The sequence below is a fragment of the Pseudophryne corroboree genome, chromosome 9 (genome assembly GCF_028390025.1).
Source record: "Pseudophryne corroboree isolate aPseCor3 chromosome 9, aPseCor3.hap2, whole genome shotgun sequence".
NCBI classification, from domain to species: domain Eukaryota; kingdom Metazoa; phylum Chordata; class Amphibia; order Anura; family Myobatrachidae; genus Pseudophryne; species Pseudophryne corroboree.
Window position 1 is genome coordinate 393,921,411 of NC_086452.1, and position 20,047 is coordinate 393,941,457.

General features: G+C 48.7%; 1 protein-coding gene across 3 annotated transcripts in view; it reads right to left on the minus strand.

The window, feature by feature from the left end:
• Positions 1–20,047, minus strand: part of TASOR (transcription activation suppressor) — a 364,408-nt gene that overhangs the window by 102,429 nt on the left and 241,932 nt on the right. For all 3 annotated transcript variants that reach the window (XM_063940846.1, XM_063940845.1, XM_063940847.1), the window contains exon 16: positions 7,413–7,536. In XM_063940846.1, coding sequence (XP_063796916.1) covers positions 7,413–7,536 — 124 coding nt within the window. The remainder of the gene's footprint in view (positions 1–7,412; positions 7,537–20,047) is intronic.

Here is a 20,047-nt window from a genome sequence, read left to right on the forward strand (position 1 = left end):
TCACACCGTACAACTCGTGATACTATACCCAGTTAACAGTATGAATAACAACTGAGCCTCACTAAACAGATGGCTCATAACAATAACCCTTTAGTTCGGCAATAACTATATACAAGTATTGCAGACAATCCGCACTTGGGATGGGCGCCCAGCATCCACTACGGACTACGAGAAATAGAATTACCGGTGAGTAAATTCTTATTTTCTCTGACGTCCTAGTGGATGCTGGGAACTCCGTAAGGACCATGGGGATTATACCAAAGCTCCCAAACGGGCGGGAGAGTGCGGATGACTCTGCAGCACCGAATGAGCAAACTCAAGGTCCTCCTCAGCCAGGGTATCAAACTTGTAGAATTTTGCAAACGTGTTTGATCCCGACCAGGTAGCAGCTCGGCAAAGTTGTAAAGCCGAGACCCCTCGGGCAGCCGCCCAAGAAGAGCCCACCTTCCTCGTGGAATGGGCTTCTACTGATTTAGGATGCGGCAGTCCAGCCGCAGAATGTGCAAGTTGAATCGTGGAGCAGATCCAGCGAGCAATAGTCTGCTTAGAAGCAGGAGCACCCAGCTTGTTGGGTGCATGCAGGATAAACAGCGAGTCAGTCTTTCTGACTCTAGCCGTCCTGGAAACATAGATTTTCAGGCCCCGGACTACGTCCAGCAACTTGGAAGCCTCCAAGTCCTGAGTAGCCGCAGGCACCACAATAGGTTGGTTCAAATGAAACGCTGATACCACCTTAGGGAGGAATTGGGGACGAGTCCTCAATTCTGCTCTGTCCATATGGAAGATCAGATAGGGGCTTTTACAGGACAAAGCCACCAATTCTGACACCCGCCTAGCCGAAGCCAAGGCCAAAAGCATGACCATTTTCTACGTGAGATATTTTAATTCCACGGTCTGAAGTGGCTCAAACCAATGTGATTTTAGGAAATCCAACACAACGTTGAGATCCCAAGGTGCCACTGGGGGCACAAAAGGGGGCTGAATATGCAGCACTCCCTTAACAAACGTCTGAACTTCAGGCAGTGAAGCCAGTTCTTTTTGAAAGAAAATAGACAGGGCCGAAATCTGGACTTTAATGGATCCCAATTTTAGGCCCATAGTCACTCCTGACTGTAGGAAGTGCAGAAATCGACCCAGCTGAAATTCTTCTGTGGGGGCCTTCATAGCCTCACACCAAGCAACATATTTTCGCCATATGCGGTGATAATGTTTTGCTGTCACATCTTTCCTAGCTTTTATCAGCGTAGGAATGACTTCAACCGGAATGCCATTTTCCATCAGGATCCGGCGTTCAACCGCCATGCCGTCAAACGCAGCCGCGGTAAGTCTTGGAACAGACAGGGCCCCTGCTGTAGCAGGTCCTGTCTGAGAGGCAGAGGCCAAGGGTCCTCTGAGATCATTTCTTGTAGTTCCGGGTACCAAGTCCTTCTTGGCCAATCCGGAACGATGAGTATAGTTCTTACTCCTCTCTTTCTTATTATCCTCAGCACCTTTGGTATGAGAGGAAGAGGAGGGAACACCTAAACCGACTGGTACACCCACGGTGTCACTAGAGCGTCCACAGCTATTGCCTGAGGGTCCCTTGACCTGGCGCAATATCTTTTTAGCTTTTTGTTGAGGCGGGACGCCATCATGTCCACCTGTGGCCTTTCCCAACGATTTACAATCAGTTGGAAGACTTCTGGATGAAGTCCCCACTCTCCCGGGTGGAGGTCGTGCCTGCTGAGGAAGTCTGCTTCCCAGTTGTCCACTCCCGGAATGAACACTGCTGACAGTGCTATCACGTGATTTTCCGCCCATCGGAGAATCCTTGTGGCTTCTGCCATCGCCATCCTGCTTCTTGTGCCGCCCTGTCGGTTTACATGGGCGACCGCCGTGAAGTTGTCTGACTGAATCAGCACCGGCTGGTTTTGAAGCAGGGGTCTTGCCTGACTTAGGGCATTGTAAATGGCCCTTAGTTCCAGAATATTTATGTGTAGGGAAGCCTCCTGACTCGACCATTGTCCTTGGAAGTTTCTTCCCTGAGTGACTGCCCCCCAACCTCGGAGGCTGGCATCCGTGGTCACCAGGACCCAGTCCTGTATGCCGAATCTGCGGCCCTCTAGAAGATGAGCACTCTGCAGCCACCACAGCAGAGACACCCTGGCCCTCGGGGACAGGGTGATCAGCCGATGCATCTGAAGATGCGATCCGGACCACTTGTCTAACAGATCCCACTGAAAGATCCTTGCATGGAACCTGCCGAATGGAATTGCCTCGTAAGAAGCTACCATCTTTCCCAGGACTCGCGTGCAGTGATGCACCGACACCTGTTTTGGTTTCAGGAGGTCTCTGACCAGAGATGACAACTCCTTGGCCTTCTCCTCCGGGAGAAACACCTTCTTCTGTTCTGTGTCCAGAATCATACCCAGGAACAGCAGACGCGTCGTAGGAACCAGCTGCGACTTTGGAATATTCAGAATCCAGCCGTGCTGTTGTAGCACTTCCTGAGATAGTGCTACTCCGACCAACAACTGCTCCCTGGACCTCGCCTTTATAAGGAGATCGTCCAAGTATGGGATAATTATAACTCCCTTCTTTCGAAGGAGTATCATCATTTCGGCCATTACCTTGGTAAATACCCTCGGTGCCGTGGACAGACCAAACAGCAACGTCTGGAATTGGTAATGGCAGTCCTGTACCACAAAACGGAGGTACACCTGGTGAGGTGGGTAAATGGGGACATGCAGGTAAGCATCCTTGATGTCCAGTGATACCATGTAATCCCCTTCTTCCAGGCTTGCAATAACCGCCCTGAGCGATTCCATTTTGAACTTGAACCTCCTTATATAAGTGTTCAAGGATTTCAAATTTAGAATGGGTCTCACCGAACCGTCTGGTTTCGGTACCACAAACATTGTGGAATAGTAACCCCGTCCCTGTTGAAGGAGGGGAACTTTTATGATCACCTGCTGTAGGTACAGCTTGTGAATTGCCGCCAGCACTACCTCCCTGTCCGGGGGAGTAGCTGGCAAGGCAGATTTCAGGTAACGGCGAGGGGGGAGACGTCTCGAATTCCAGCTTGTATCCCTGAGATACCACTTGTAGAACCCAGGGATCCACCTGTGAGCGAACCCACTGGTCGCTGAAGTTCCGGAGACGGGCCCCCACCGCACCTGGCTCCACCAATGGAGCCTTAGCGTCATGCGGTGGATTTAGTGGAAGCAGGGGAGGATTTTTGTTCTTGGGAACTGGCTGTCTGGTGCAGCTTTTTCCCTCTACCCCTGCCTCTGGGCAGAAAGGACGCGCCTTTAACCAGCTTGCCTTTCTGGGGCCGAAAGGACTGTACCTGATAATACGGTGCTTTCTTAGGCTGTGAGCGAACCGGAGGTAAAAATGTCGACTTCCCAGCTGTTGCTGTGGAAACGAGGTCCGAGAGACCATCCCCAAACAATTCCTCACCCTTGTAAGGCAAAACCTCCATGTGCTTTTAGAATCCGCATCACCTGTCCACTGCCGAGTCCATAATACTCTCCTGGCAGAAATGGACATTGCATTAATTCTAGATGCCAGCCGGCAAATATCCCTCTGTGCATCTCTCATATATAAGACTACGTCTTTAATATGCTCTATGGTTAGCAATATAGTGTCCCTGTCCAGGGAATCAATGTTATCAGACAGTGTGTATATACAGACTTCAGGATAGCCTCCTGCTTTCTATCCGCAGGCTCCTTTAAGGCGGCCGTATCCTGAGACGGTAGTGCCACCTTTTTTGACAAGCGTGTGAGCGCTTTATCCACCCTAGGGGATGTCTCCCAACGTACCCTGTCCTCTGGCGGGAAAGCGTACGCCATCAGTAACTTTAGAAATCACTAGTTTTTTATCAGGGGAAGCCCACGCTTCTTCACACACTTCATTCAACTCATCTGATGGGGGAAAAACCACTGGTTGCTTTTTCTCCCCAAACATAATACCCTTTTTAGTGGTACCTGGGTTAATGTCAGAAATGTGCAACACATTTTTCATTGCCGTAATCATGCAACGGATGGCCCTAGTGGAATGTACATTAGTCTCGTCGTCGTCGACACTGGAGTCAGACTCCGTGTCGACATCTGTGTCTGCCATCTGAGGTAGCGGGCGTTTTTGAGCCCCTGATGGCCTTTGAGACGCCTGGGCAGGCACTGGCTGAGAAGCCGGCTGTCCCACAGCTGTTATGTCATCGAACCTTTTATGTAAGGAGTTGACACTGTCGTGTAAAACCTTCCACATATCCATCCACTCTGGTGTCGACCCCGCAGGGGGTGACATCACATTTATCGGCACCTGCTCCGCCTCCACATAATCCTCCTCATCAAACATGTCGACACAGCCGTACCGACACACCGCACACACACAGGGAATGCTCTGACTGAGGACAGGACCCCACAAAGTCCTTTGGGGAGACAGAGCGAGTATGCCAGCACACACCACAGCGCTATATAAACAGGGATTTACACTACACAAAGTGATTTTCCCTATAGCAGCTATACAATACAGTTTTGCGCCTAAATTTAGTGCCCCCCCTCTCTTTTTTACCCTTTGAGCCTGGAAACTGCAGGGGAGAGCCTGGGGAGCTGTCTTCCAGCGGAGCTGTGAAGAGGAAATGGCGCCAGTGTGCTGAGGGAGATAGCCCCGCCCCCTTTTCGGCTGGCTTCTCTCGCTCTTTTATTAATATTATGGCAGGGGATTTTTACACATATATAGTTTATTAGACTATATTATGTGTTTTGCCAATTTAAGGTACTCTAATTGCAGCCCAGGGCACCCCCCCCCCCCCAGCGCCCTGCACCCATCAGTGACCGGAGTATGTGGTGTGCATAGGGAGCAATGGCGCACAGCTGCAGTGCTGTGCGCTACCTTAATGAAGACCGGAGTCTTCAGCCGCCGATTTCCAGGACGTTCTTCTTGCTTCTGGCTCTGCAAGGGGGACGGCGGCGCGGCTCCGGGACCGGACGACCGAGGCTGGGCCTGTGTTCGATCCCTCTGGAGCTAATGGTGTCCAGTAGCCTAGAAGCCCAAGCTAGCTGCAAGCAGGTAGGTTCGCTTCTCTCCCCTAAGTCCCTCGTAGCAGTGAGTCTGTTGCCAGCAGATCTCACTGAAAATAAAAAACCTAATAAATACTTTCTTTACTAGAAGCTCAGGAGAGCCCCTAGTGTGCAACCAGCTCGAGCCGGGCACAGATTCTAACTGAGGTCTGGAGGAGGGGCATAGAGGGAGGAGCCAGTGCACACCAGTAGTCCTAATTCTTTCTTAGAGTGCCCAGTCTCCTGCGGAGCCCGTCTATTCCCCATGGTCCTTACGGAGTTCCCAGCATCCACTAGGACGTCAGAGAAATAGCGTTTAATTACTTTGAAGCAGGGAAGGTTAGCGAGGCTTTCTTATGGTCAGTGAAGCAAACCTCCTCAACCTGTTCAGGTGGCGTGTCATTAATGTTTAACACACCTCTAATGGCCTCAATCATGAGCTGTACCCCCTTTGCAAGGGATGCCGCCCCCCTCAGCACATCCCCATCACCGTCTGCTGTATCAGAGACGGTATCGCTGTCATCTTGCATAATCTGGGCAAGTGCACGTTTCTGTGGGAACATACTAGGGGATTTTGCAGGAATAGGAACAGAACCTGACCAAACTGCCATAGAGTTCTTTAACACCTGAGTTTCAGTCTCAGTATGAGCTACCCTGATAGAGATCATCCCCTTAATAGAAGACAACCACTCAGGCTCATTAATTGGGATCTGAGACAAAACATTACATTCCTGTGCACATGGAATGGATTCCTCCTGAGAGGAAATATCTTCTGAAGCATATGACACAGAGTCCCTAGACATGGCTATGTGAGACAACACACACACACACACACACACACACACACACACACACACACAGAGGGAAATGTCAGACACAGTTTCACCCCAAGTATGCGACAGAGAGATACAGAGATTGGAGCCAACCCACACACAGCGCTAACTGAGGTAGATATAATACAACTACCTAGCGCTTACTGTGTACCTTAATAGACTACACAGTATTTACACAGCCTCCCCCCTCTTCTACAACCCCCTGGTACCGCACAGGATAGCTGGAGTTGCTTGGAGGGAGCTCTCCCTGTCAGCGTCTCTGTATGGGATCTGCAGGCAGGAAAATGGCGCTGAACGCTGCTGGGTCCGCTCTGAGAAGCTCCGCCCCCTGAACATGGCGCTGCTCCCCGCTCTTCCATTCTTTATACTGGCCTGAGGATTTCTGCTGGCAGTGTAACAGAGGTCCCTGACAGGCTTGCTGACCAGTGTAGGGTACTATGTACCACTGAGCCTCCGGAGCGCAGTTAATACTGCGCTCCCACCCTGTTGCCGCCATCTTCACACTGGCTCCCCGCTTGCTGAGGGGGCCGGTGACTCACTCGCCACTGGAATCTTCTGGCTCTGTTAGGGGGTGGCGGCATGCTGCGGGAGTGAGCGGCCGCCGGGGGCGGCTAACGATCATCATCCTCAGGAGCTAATGTCCTGTCAGTGGAGACAGTGGCTCAAAACCCCTCAGGGCAGATAATACTCCCCCGCTAAGTCCCACGAAGCAGGGAGGCTGTTTCCAGCAGCATCCCTGTGCCTAACTTACTCTTAGAAAAATAATAAAACTAAAGAAGCTCTAGCAGCTCCCCTAGTTGTGACCGGCTCCTCCGGGCACATTTTCTAAACAGAGTCTGGTAGGAGGGGCATAGAGGGAGGAGCCAGCCCACACTCCAAACTCTTAAAGTGCCAATGGCTCCTAGTGGACCAGTCTATACCCCATGGTACTAATGTGGACCCCAGCATCCTCTAGGACGCAAGAGAAATATACAGTACACAGACTTAATTAGGCACAGATGAAGAACTACTTGAATAGGACATGTGGCTAGGGGCATATGGTATTTCAATGTATGACAAAATAAGAGCTTCAGGTACTACTGTGAAATGGGCATGATCATTTGCATATTCTCCAGGAGAGAAAAATAGTTTAACTGGACAGTAGTCTCTCAGTGCAAACATAGGGGAGGAGTGCCAGCTTTACCCGTTCAGACCAAGCATGTTAAGCATGGATGAGAAATAGTGCCAACTTCAATTAAATAACACATGCTAAAACATGATGGACCACTCATTTTAGCCCCCCCCCTTTTTTTTTTTTTGTTGCTAGGAGGAAAAAATACTGGAGGGGAGGAGTCATTAAGGGTCGCCATGTATTAACAAAATTGGTCTGCAGACATGGACAGGTGTAATTTTAACAATAGTCTTTCAACGCAACAGAGCAGCTTTGCACAAAACTACTAATGTGAATTGCTGAGAAATAAAACCAAATGTGGAGCTTCCACACATGGAAATATCGGTTACAAATTTGTACGATTGAAAAAAGATCCATAAACATTACCTGTAATCGGTATTAATTTCCAGTGCATTTCACACTGATCATTGCTGGCGCTGGAGTTCTGCTGCGGGTAAACTTGTTCAGTAAGTGGAATGGGACAAGGGCTGGCACATCCTAAATATGGCTCCTAAAAAGGCATAAAAAAAAAAAAAAAATAGATATTATTGCATTTTCAAGGAGAAGCACATTTAGGCAGGTCTGACAGTCTTATAGGAGTCTCTGGGTGAGGTTTTATTTATATTTTTGCACATAATAGTCTAGCAGCTCCCATTCTAGCAAGAGATGACATTGGATACTCACCATTAAATCCATTGCTCAGTGCCAATCTCAGGAACACTGCTACCATCTGGTTGCATACATACTGTAGGAGTGGGCAGAGCAGAGTCTCTACGCCCAGCGCATCCACACTATATCTATCTATCTATCTATCTATCTCTTGGAAGAGCTGGCACTCACCCTAAATGTACGGCTCCGGTGCCCTCTGGAATGATAAGTATACGGCAAATGGAAACATGCAGCGGCACTCAGAGACTGATCCCAGTAGGTAAAGTGCAAAAGGTAACTTTAATCCATGAAAACAAAGTGGGGTGATCAACGTTTCGGGGCGCTAACGCCCCTTTGTCAAGGTGATACAGTATATATATATATATACATACACACACACACACACACACACACGTACGTACGTACGTACGTACGTACGTACTTTAAGAAAGACTTTAGATCTGGTGTGCACTGGCTCCTCCCTCTATGCCCCTCCTCCAGACCTCAGTTAGAGAAACTGTGCCCAGAGGAGACGGACAGTACGAGGAAAGGATTTTTGTTAATCCAAGGGCAAAATTCATACCAGCCACACCAATCACACCGTATAACTTGTGATATACTATCCAGTTAACAGTAGGAAAACGACATAGCATCAGTCCAAGACCGATGAGACTATAACATAACCCTTATTTAAGCAATAACTATATACAAGTCTTGCAGAAGTAGTCTGCACTTGGGACGGGCGCCCAGCATCCTCTACGGACTACGAGAAAAAGATTTACCGGTAGGTTTAAAATCCTATTTTCTCTTATGTCCTAGAGGATGCTGGGGACTCCGTAAGGACCATGGGGATTATACCAAAGCTCCCAAACGGGCGGAAGAGTGCGGATGACTCTGCAGCACCGATTGAGTAAACAGGAGGTCCTCCTCAGCCAGGGTATCAAACTTATAGAACTTTGCAAAGGTGTTTGAACCCGACCAAGTTGCAGCTCGGCATAGTTGTAGTGCCGAGACCCCTCGGGCAGCCGCCCAAGACGAGCCCACCTTCCTAGTGGAATGGGCCTTTACCGAATTTGGTAACGGCAATCCAGCCGTAGAATGAGCCTGCTGGATCGTGTTACAGATCCAGCGAGCAATAGTCTGCTTTGAAGCGGGAGCGCCAACCTTGATGGCTGCATACAGGACAAACAGTGCTTCTGTCTTCCTGACTCTAGCCGTTCTGGCCACGTAAATTTTCAAAGCCCTGACCACATCAAGGGACTCGGGATCCTCCAAGTCCCACGTAGCCACAGGCACCACAATAGTTCATATGAAAGGATGAAACCACTTTTGGCATGAATTGAGGACGGGTCCGCATTCCGCTCTATCCATATGGAAAACCAGATAGGGACTTTTATGTGATAAAGCCGCTAATTCCGACACTCGCCTAGCCGAAGCCAAGGCTAATAACATGACCACCTTCCAAGTGAGATTTTTCAACTCCACCGTTTTAAGTGGTTCAAACCAGTGTGACAATGAAACTGAACACCACGTTAAGGTCCCAAGACGTCACCGGAGGTACAAAAGGAGGCTGAATATGCAGTACTCCCTTCACAAAAGTTTGTACTTCAGGGAGAGAGGCCAATTCCTTTTGAAAGAAAATGGATAAGGCCGAAATCTGAACCTTAATAGATCCTAATTTTAGGCCGAAATTCACTCCAGTTTGCAGGAAGTGAAGGAAACGGCCCAGATGGAATTCTTCCGTAGGAGCATTCCTGGCCTCACACCAAGAAACATATTTTCGCCATAAACGGTGATAATGTTTAGAGGTCATGTCCTTCCTAGCCTTTATTAGCGTAGGAATGACCTCATCCGGAATACCCTTATCCGCTAGGATCCGGCGTTCAACCGCCATGCCGCCCAACGCAGCCGCGGTAAGTCTTGGAATAGACATGGCCCCTGCTGCAACCGGTCCTGTCTTAGAGGAAGAGGCCACGGATCTTCTGTGAGCATTTCCTGCAGATCCGGATGCCAGGTCCTTCGTGGCCAATCTGGAACAATGAGGATTGTTCTCATTCCTCTCCCTCCTACCATTCTCAACACCTTGTGTATGAGAGGAAGAGGAGGAAATACATAGACCGACTGGAACACCCACGGTGTCACTAGAGCGTCTACAGCCATCGCCTGAGGGTCTCTTGACCTGGCGCAATACCTCTGTAGCTTTTTGTTGAGGCGGGATGCCATCATGTCTACTTGTGGCAGACCCCACCGACTTGCAATCTGCATGAAGACTTCTTGATGAAGTCCCCACTCTCCCGGGTGGAGGTCGTGCCTGCTGAGGAAGTCTGCTTCCTAGTTGTCCACTCCCGGAATGAACACTGCTGACAGTGCACTTACGTGATTCTCCGCCCAGCGAAGAATTCTGGTGGCTTCCGCCATCGCCACCCTGCTCCTTGTGCCGCCTTGGCGGTTTACATGAGCCACTGCGGTGATGTTGTCTGACTGAATCAGCACCGGTCGGTCGCGAAGCAGGGTCTCCGCTTGACGTAGGGCGTTGTATATTGCCCTTAGTTCCAGGATGTTGATATGAAGACAAGTCTCCTGACTTGACCACAGACCTTGGAAATTTCTTCCCTGTGTGACTGCTCCCCACCCTCGGAGGCTTGCGTCCGTGGTCACCAGGACCCAGTCCCGAATGCCGAATCTGCGGCCCTCGAGAAGGTGAGCACTCTGCAGCCACCATAGGAGAGACACCCTGGCCCTGGGGGATAGGGTGATCAGCCGATGCATCTGTAGATGTGATCCGGACCACTTGTCCAACAGATCCCATTGAAAGGTCCTCGCATGGAACCTGCCGAAGGGAATGGCCTCGTATGATGCCACCATCTTTCCCAGGACTCGCGTGCAGTGATGCACCGACACCTGTTTTAGTTTTAATAGGTCTCTGACCAGTGTCATGAGCTCCTGAGCCTTCTCCATCGGGAGATAAACCATCTTCTGGTCTGTGTCCAGAATCATGCCCAGGAAGGGCAGACGAGTTGTAGGAATCAACTGCGACTTTGGAATATTTAGAATCCAGCCGTGCTGTTGTAACACTTCTCGAGAGCGTGCTACGCTGATCAGCAACTGCTCTCTGGACCTCGCCTTTATGAGGAGATCGTCCAAGTATGGGATAATTGTGACCCCTTGCTTTCGCAGGAGCACCATCATTTCCGCCATTACCTTGGTAAATATTCTCGGTGCCGTGGAGAGACCAAACGGCAACGTCTGGAATTGGTAATGACAATCCTGTACCACAAATCTGAGGTACGCCTGATGAGGTGGATAAATGGGGACATGAAGGTAAGCATCCTTTATGTCCAGAGACACCATAAAATCCCCCCCTTCCAGGCTTGCGATGACCGCTCTGAGCGATTCCATCTTGAACTTGAACCTTTTCAGGTATATGTTCAGGGATTTTAAATTCAATATGGGTCTGACCGAACCGTCCGGTTTCGGTACCACAAACATGGTCGAATAGTAACCCCTTCCCTGTTGAAGGAGGGGAACCTTGACCACCACCTGCTGAAGATACAATTTGTGAATTGCAGCTAACACTATTTCCCTCTCTAAGGGGGAAGCTGGCAGGGCCGATTTGAGGTAACGGTGAGGGGGCATCTCTTCGAATTCCAGCTTGTATCCCTGAGACACAATCTCTATAGCCCAGGGATCCACCTGGGAGTGAACCCACTTGTGGCTGAAATTTCGGAGAAGCGCCCCCACCGGGCCTAGCTCCGCCTGTGGAGCCCCAGCGTCATGCGGTGGATTTAGTGGAAGCCGGGGAGGACTTCTGTTCCTGGGAACTAGCTGTATTGTGCAGCTTCTTTCCTCTACCCCTGCCTCTGTCAAGAAAGGACGCACCTCGGACTTGCTAGCCTTTTTGTGATCGAAAGGACTGCATTTGGTAATACGGTGCTTTCTTAGGTTGTGAGGGAACATATGGCAAAAAAATGTGACTTTCCAGCCGTAGCTGTGGAGACCAGGTCCGAGAGACCGTCCCCAAACAATTCCTCACCCTTGTAAGGTAAAACCTCCATGTGCCTTTTTGAGTCGGCATCGCCTATCCATTGCCGAGTCCACAGGACCCTTCTGGCAGAAATCGACATTGCATTTATTCTAGAGCCCAGTAGGCTAATGTATCTTTGAGCATCTCTCATATATAGGACAGCGTCTTATATGCCCCAGGGTCAGTACTATAGTATCCTTGTCCAAGGTATCAAGTTCCTCAGATAAGGTATCTGTCCATGCTGCTACAGCACTACACATCCAGGCCGACGCAATCGCTGGCCTTAGTAGGGTACCTGAATGTGTATAAATGGACTTCAGGATATCCTCCTGCTTTCTATCCGCAGCATCTTTTAGGGTGGCCGTATCCTGTGACTGTAGGGCTACCCTCTTGGATAAGCGTGTTAGAGCTTTGTCCACCCTAGGGGAGGATTCCCAGTGTAACCTGTCCGTTGGCGGGAAAGGATACGCCATAAGCATCCGTTTGGAAATCTGCAGTTTTCGATCTGGAGATTCCCAAGCCTTTTCACATAACTCATTTAACTCATGTGAAGGGGGAAAGGTCACCTCTTGCCTTTTTTCCCCATACATATAAACCCTCTTGTCAGGGACTGGGGTTTCCTCTGTGATGTGCAACACATTTTTCATTGCTATAATCATGTAACGGATGGCTTTAGCCATTTTAGGCTGTAACTTTGCATCATCGCCATCGACACTGGAGTCAGAATCCGTGTCGACATCTGTGTCAACAATTTGGGATAGTGGGCGCTTCTGAGACCCTGACGGCCTCTGCGACATAGGATCATTCATGGGCTGAGACCCCGGCTGTCCCAAGGCTTCAGCTTTATCCAACCTTTTATGCAAGGAAGTAACATTATCATTTAAAACCTTCCACATATCCATCCAATCGGGTGTCGGCGCCGACCCCACATTCATTTGTTCCCGCTCTGTTTCCACATAGCCTTCCTCGTCAAACATGCCGACACAAGCGTACCGACACCACACACACAGGGGATGCTCTATTTGAAGACAGTTCCCCCACAAGGCCTTTTGGAGAGACAGAGAGAGAGAGTATGCCAGCACACACCCCAGCGCTATATGTCCCAGGAGTCGCACAGTAACTTAGTGTTAACCCAGTAGCTGCTGTATATACTGTTTTTGCGCCAAATTTATGTGCCCCCCCTCTCTTTTTACCCTCTTCTACCGTGATTCTGCAGGGGAGAGCCTGGGGAGCTTCCTCTCAGCGGAGCTGTGGAGAGAAAATGGCGCTGGTGAGTGCTGAGGAAGAAGCCCCGCCCCCTCAGCGGCGGGCTTCTGTCCCGCGTTTCTGTGTAAAAATATGGCGGGGGCCCATGCATATATACAGTGCCCAACTGTATATATGCCCACTTTTGCCAAGAGGTCTCTAATTGCTGCCCAGGGCGCCCTCCCCTGCGCCCTGCACCCTACAGTGACCGGAGTATGTGGGTTAGTGTGGGAGCAATGGCGCACAGCTGCAGTGCTGTGCGCTACCCTCATATGAAGACTGGAGTCTTCTGCCGCCGATTTCGAAGTCTTCTTGCTTCTGTCACCGGCTTCTGTCTTCCGGCTCTGCGAGGGGGACGGCGGCGCGGCTCTGGGATCGGACGACCAAGGGTGCGATCCTGTGTACGATCCCTCTGGAGCTAATGGTGTCCAGTAGCCTAAGAAGCAGGACCTATCTTCAGTGAGTAGGGCTGCTTCTCTCCCCTCAGTCCCACGTAGCAGAGAGTCTGTTGCCAGCAGATCTCTCTGAAAATAAAAAAACCTAACAAAATACTTTCTTTTTAGCAAGCTCAGGAGAGCTCACTAAGTAGCACCCAGCTCGTCCGGGCACAGATTCAAACTGAGGTCTGGAGGAGGGACATAGAAGGAGGAGCCAGAGCACACCAGTATCCAAATTCTTTCTTAAAGTGCACCGTCTCCTGCGGAGCCCGTCTATTCCCCATGGTCCTTACGGAGTCCCCAGCATCCACTAGGACGTTGGAGAAATAGGATTTTAATAACTACCGGTAAATCCTTTTCTCTTAGTCCATAGAGGATGCTGGGGTCACATCAAGAACCATGGAGTAAAGACGGGATCCGCAGCAGACATGGGCACTTTAAGACTTTCAAAGGGTGTGAACTGGCTCCTCCCTCTATGCCCCTCCTCCAGACTCCAGTTTAGAATCTGTGCCCAGTGAGACTGGATGCACTCTGAGGAGCTCTACTGAGTTTCTCTGAAAAAGACTTTAGGTTTTTTATTTTCAGGGAGACTGGTGGCAACAGTCTCCCTGCTTCGTGGGACTTAGGGGAGAGAAGTCAGACCTACTTTTGTGAGTTTAAAGGCTCTGCTTCTTTGGCTACAGGACACCATTAGCTCCTGAGGGTCTGATCGCTAGGTACGCCTAGATGCTCGTTCCCAGAGCACGCCGTCAACCCCCTTGCAGAGCCAGAAGTCAGGTGAGTAGAAGAAAAGAAGAGTTCAGTGATGGCTTCTGAGGTACCGCAGCGATCGCACTACAGGGTGCAGGGCGCGAGGGGTGGGGTGCCCTGGGCAGCATATATGACCTCTATAAGTAACTGGCAAGAGTGGACATAGTGCCAGGGCACTGTCCGGACCTCTGCCGGTATAACACTTTATTGGAAAAGAGCGGGTCTGAAGCGCACCATTACAGGGGCGGAGCTTAGCCCTCACAGCACACAACCCGGCGCCATTTTCTCTACACAAGGCTGCAGAGACGCTGGTCCTTCCTCACACTGCTGCATAAGTATCAGGGTGAAAAACGGGGGGGGGGCATTATATACCATTATTTTGGTGCATTATATATAAATTTTAAAAGCGCTGCAGGTCTGGGGCATTTCTGTGGTGTTTCAGACAGGGATTGAGCGCTGGGGTGTGAGCTGGCAATAACTCCCTGTGTCCCTCTGACAGGCTTTACTGTGGGTCTGTCCCCTATAGGCCCAGTGTGTCTGGGTGTGTTGGGTGCACGTGTGTCGGCATCTTCCCAGGAGGAGACTATGTTAGGGACACAAACGGCTGTGGGAGTGACCCTATTGGCACCGCCGACACCTGATTGGGTGAATGTTTTGAGTGCTTTGAATGCAAATGTGGCTCTGATAAATAAGAGATTGGATAAATCGGAGTCTCAGAACCAGGCATGGAAGAAATCCGTTATGGATATGGTTATTGTCATTGGGATATGGTTGAGAGACAGCAGAAATGGCACCAACACGGTCACAAGCTTTCTGGCCACCCAGGTTGCATCGGGGCCTCACCATATAGTCCCGCCCACCAACTCAGTCAAATCATTTCTTTCCACAGCGATTTAGGCAGGAGCATCAGGTAGAGACCTGTTTAGGCGATAAGAACACACATGCACACCCTTCCATACAAGAAGGAAGAGGTTTAGTGATTGTCAAGATCCTCAAATCAGGTGCGTCAGGGTGGGATCCCTGTAGATACCTGTGGACATAAGAGAAATCACGTTATCAACGGTAAGTTCTTACCATAACGTCTATTACTCTGGCTGGGTCCACAGGATTATCCACAGGATAACATTGGGATTCCCAAAGCCAATTTTAGTGGTGGGGACGCTCCTGATTACACAGGAGGACCTTTCGCCCGAAGTCTGCGTCATGAGAGGCAAAAGTATTCAAGGCATAATGTCTAATGAATGTGTTTATGGAAGACCATGTGGCTGCCTTACAAATCTGTTCTGCTGAAGCACCCTGTTGTGCTGCCCAAGAAGGACCTACCTTACGTGTAGAGTGAGCAGAGACATTAGCCGGAGTAGGGAGATCTGCATGAGAATAAGCTTCTGATATTACCATTCGGAGCCATCTCGCCAGCGTCTGTTTACTAGCAGGCCATCCTCTTCTATGAAATCCGTAGAGGATGAAGAGAGAATCTGTTTTCCTGATGGCACTAGTACAATCTATGTAGATTCTTAATGCTCGGACTACGTCCAGCGACGCTTCTCCCGCAGAAAGTCCCGATACCTGAAAAGCTGGGACTACAATCTCTTCATTCAGGTGAAACTTTGAAACCACCTTTGAAAGATAACCAGATCTCGTTCTGAGAACTGCTCTGTCTGGAAATAAACTTAGGAAAGGAGGAGACTTACACGATAACGCTCCTAAATCTGACACTCTTCTGGCTGACGCCATTGCCAGTAGAAAAAGTACTTTAGCCGTTAACCATTTAAGATCTGCTCTCTTAAGCGGTTCAAACGGAGGACCCTGGAGGAATTTAAGAACTAAATTCAAATCCCAGGGAGCTGCAGGAGGAACAAATGGAGGTTGAATATGTACAACTCCCTGAAAGTACGCACATCCTGTAAATCAGCAATCTTTCGCTGAAACCATACAGTTAATGCCGATACTTGAACTCTCAAGGAAGCAACTTTCAACCCTTTATCCAATCCTGGTTGAAGGAAATCCAAAATCCTGGATACTTTAAAAGATCTTGGATTCAATTTTTTTCCAGTACACCAATGAATATAGGCTTGCCATATTCTATGATACACACGAGCTGAAGAAGGCTTTCTTGCTCTAAGCATAGTTTGGATTACTTGTTTTGAAAATCCTCTAGCTTCTAAGATAGAGGTTTCAACAGCCACGCCGTCAAAGACAGACGATCCAGATGACTGTGGCAACAAGGACCCTGCATTAGCAGATCTGGACGTTGAGGGAGCAGTATTGGTGCTTCCACAGACATCCTCAGTAGATCTGTGTACCAATGCCTTCTTGGCCAAGCTGGAGCTATTAGAATTATGGCTCCCTTTGCTTGCTTTATTTTTCTCACTACTCTGGGTAACCGAGATATTGGAGGGAACAGATAGGCCAGATGAAATTTCCATTCTACTGACAGTGCGTCTACAAGGACCGCTCCAGGATCCTTTGTTCTCGATCCGTACCTTGGAACTTTGTTGTTTAGACGAGACGCCATGAGGTCTACCTCTGGTAGACCCCATCTGTTCACTATTGTCTGAAACACTTCTGGGCATAATGCCCATTCGGTTTCCTGAATGGTGTGTCGACTGAGAAAATCCGCTTCTCAGTTCAGTACACCTGGGACAAACACTGCTGACAATGCTGGGAGATGGAGTTCTGCCCATCTTAGAAGGGGCGTTACTTCCTCCATCAATCTTTTGCTGTGAGTTCCTCCTTGATGATTGAGGTACGCTACTGCTGTTGGATTGTCTGAGCGAATCTGGACCGGTCTTCCTTGCAGACTGTCCTTTGCCTGTACTAGAGCCATATAAATGGTCCTTATTTCCAACAGATTTATTGGCAGGCGACTTTCCCTTACGGTCCATTTTCCCTGGAACCAAAGGCTTCCGAGTACCGCACCCCAGCCTTGCAGGCTGGCATCTGTTGTCAGGACTTGCCATTCTTTTATCCAAAAGGGTCTCCCCTTGTTTAAATGGTCTGTCTGTAGCCACCACGCTAGAGACCTCTTTACGTTTACTGGAAACTTTATCATCATCTGCTTTTTTATTGTCTGATGATCTCCGTTCCATTTGGTCAGAATAAGGTTCTGCAATGGTCTGGAGTGAAATTGCGCATATTACACCATGTCGAAGGTTGATACCATCAGACCCAACAGTCGCATTGCTGCATGGACTGATATTGTCTGAGCGTGCAACGCTTCCTGAGCCATGACCTGCACCTTGACCATCTTTTTCTCTGGTAAGAGAACTTTCTGTAGGTCTGAATCAAATATGGCCCCCAAATGAACCATCCGCTGTGACGGATTCAGAGACGACCTTTCCCAATTTATGAGCCACCCGTGTCTCTGTAAACAAACTATTGTCTGTTGAAGATGGCTCAAAAGTAAATCCTGCGAATGTGCTAGGATTAACAGGTCGTCGAGGTATGGGAATATTCTTATCCCCTGTTTGCGCAGACAAGCTGCCATAACCACCATAATTTTGGTAAACACACTGGGTGCTGTTGCTAGCCCGAAGAGCAAGGCTTGGAACTGAAAATGTTCCTGGAGGATGGCAAACCTAAGTAACCCTGATGAGACAGTACTATAGGCACATGTAGGTAAGCATCCCGTACATCCAGAGATACCATGTTATCTCCCGGTTCCATAGCCAACATTATGGAGCGTAACGTCTCCATGTGGAACCTTGGGATCCAAATGTATTTGTTCAACATTTTCAGATTGAGAATTGGTCGATATGACCCATTTAGCTTCTGGATTAGAAATAGATTAAAGTAAAACCCCTGTCCCCTTTGTGATGGAGGTACTGGGACAATCACACCTGACTGCAGTAATTTTTGGACTGCTTCTTGCAGGGCTTTGGCCTTCGACTCTATACGAGACGGGCTGGTGCAAAAAAAAAATCTTTGAGGAGGCTGCCTCCTGAATGGGAACCCATAACCCTGAGATACCACCTTCTGCACCCAAGCATCTGTTGTTGACTGTTGCCATATGTGTGCAAAATGAAGGAGTCGGGCCCCCAACCCTGGAATCATCCAGGCGGAGGCCAGTCTCTTCAGGCTGATGGTTTCTGTTCAGGCTTGGAAGCTGGCTTTTTGCTAGCCCACTGCTTCCTACCCCTGGTTTTGAACTGGGGTTGCTTAGACTCCTCTTTAGCTTTCGCTTTGCCAACGAAATGAGCGAAATTTTGAACCCTTAGACTTAGGGTTATAGGTAGCCGGAAATCTGACCTTCTTTGATTCAGCCTCTGATTCTAGGATATCAGATAATGGTTTCCCAAACAATATATTACCAATGAAAGGCAATGCTTCCAATTCTTTCTTGGATTCCGCATCTGCTTTCCACGTACGTAGCCAAACTGCTCTGCGAGCGGCTACCGTCAAGGCTGAAGCTTTAGAAGCAACTGTACCCATATCAATTGCTGCTTCTTCCAAGTATTGGGCAGATTGTCTTAAACGGCTTAAATGATACTCTTGCTCCCTATTAGGAGAAGAGATGTCATTCTCTAGTTCCTCTATCCATTCGCCCATTGCCTTTTCTACCCAGGCCGAAGCCATAGCAGGTCTTACCACTGCTCCTACTAGAGAAAATACATTTTTCAAGAAGCTATCTACCCTTCTGTCTGTGACATCATTCAGTGAGGTAGATGACAGTGATAAAGTAGATTTATGCACAAGTCGCAGCACATGTGCATCTACTTTTGGAGGAACTTCTCTTTTCGAACAATCCACAGCTGGAGATGGATAATATGAATCCCATCTTATTGGAATCTTATACTTTTTACTGGGCGTCGCCCAAGACTCAAACATCATTTCCGTCAGCTCATCTGACGCTGGGAATTCAGTTTTAACTGATTTTGTTCGTTTAAACACAGGTGCTTTAGATTTTAACACCGTCTTGGCTGGATCTTCCAAGGAGAGAACAGCCTTTGCAGCATTAATAAGTTCAGCTACATCCTCTGAACTAAAACTCTGCGACTGATCATCATACGGAGTATTTGAATATACTGTATCATCATCTGTTGTATCATCTTGTGTAGTCTGCCACATAGACGTATCTGTCTTAGTCTTACCTGTCCCTTGGTTGCTTGTAGAGGCTACTGGAACCAAGCCGTAGGAAGGGAGCTGCATGTATGGGTTAATAGTGTAACCTAACCCTTGAGGTGGTGCTACCGGAGTTAACCTGTCCGCTATTGAAGATAGAGTCTTTGCGAACATATTCCATGGTGGCTCTGTTGGTGGCTGAAAAGCAAAACAGTTCGCACACAAGCCCTCATATGTGACCAATTGGTCCATACCAATTAACCCTATCTTACAAATCTTACAAGATAAGCATGTTAGGGATGTAGGAGTGCTTGATAAATTCTCCTCGTCACTTTTGCCGCTCACAGACATGGTAATAATCTGTTAATGACTACACAATTTGTGACTGAAAATCACCTATGAGTATATAGAAGTGAGATCAATCTGACCACAGCCGTGCACCTGAATTGAGGGTCAGAACAGGACTGACGTTACATAGAAAAGTCAGCACACATACTAGCAGTCACATTTTAAGGCATTAGACATTGTCATATGAGAATACAACCCCCATAATAACTTACAAGCAGTAGGAAAATTGTACTTCTGTTTTTTTAACTGGTTAATTTTTCAACATAACATGCAGAAAACACAGTAATATACAGATCTCATATGCAATATGTACTAAAAATTAACAATTCATACTAACAAGGAGAGAATTATACCCTTCCTCTGTAAAGCAGGATACAGGGAGACTCACCACACTTCCATATCCAAGCAAATGCGCTCGCAAGACGCTGAGTGGATTCAGACACTACTGATGTACACTACCGCTCCTGATAACGGACACAGCTGCTCACTGACTGACACGGACGCTCAGC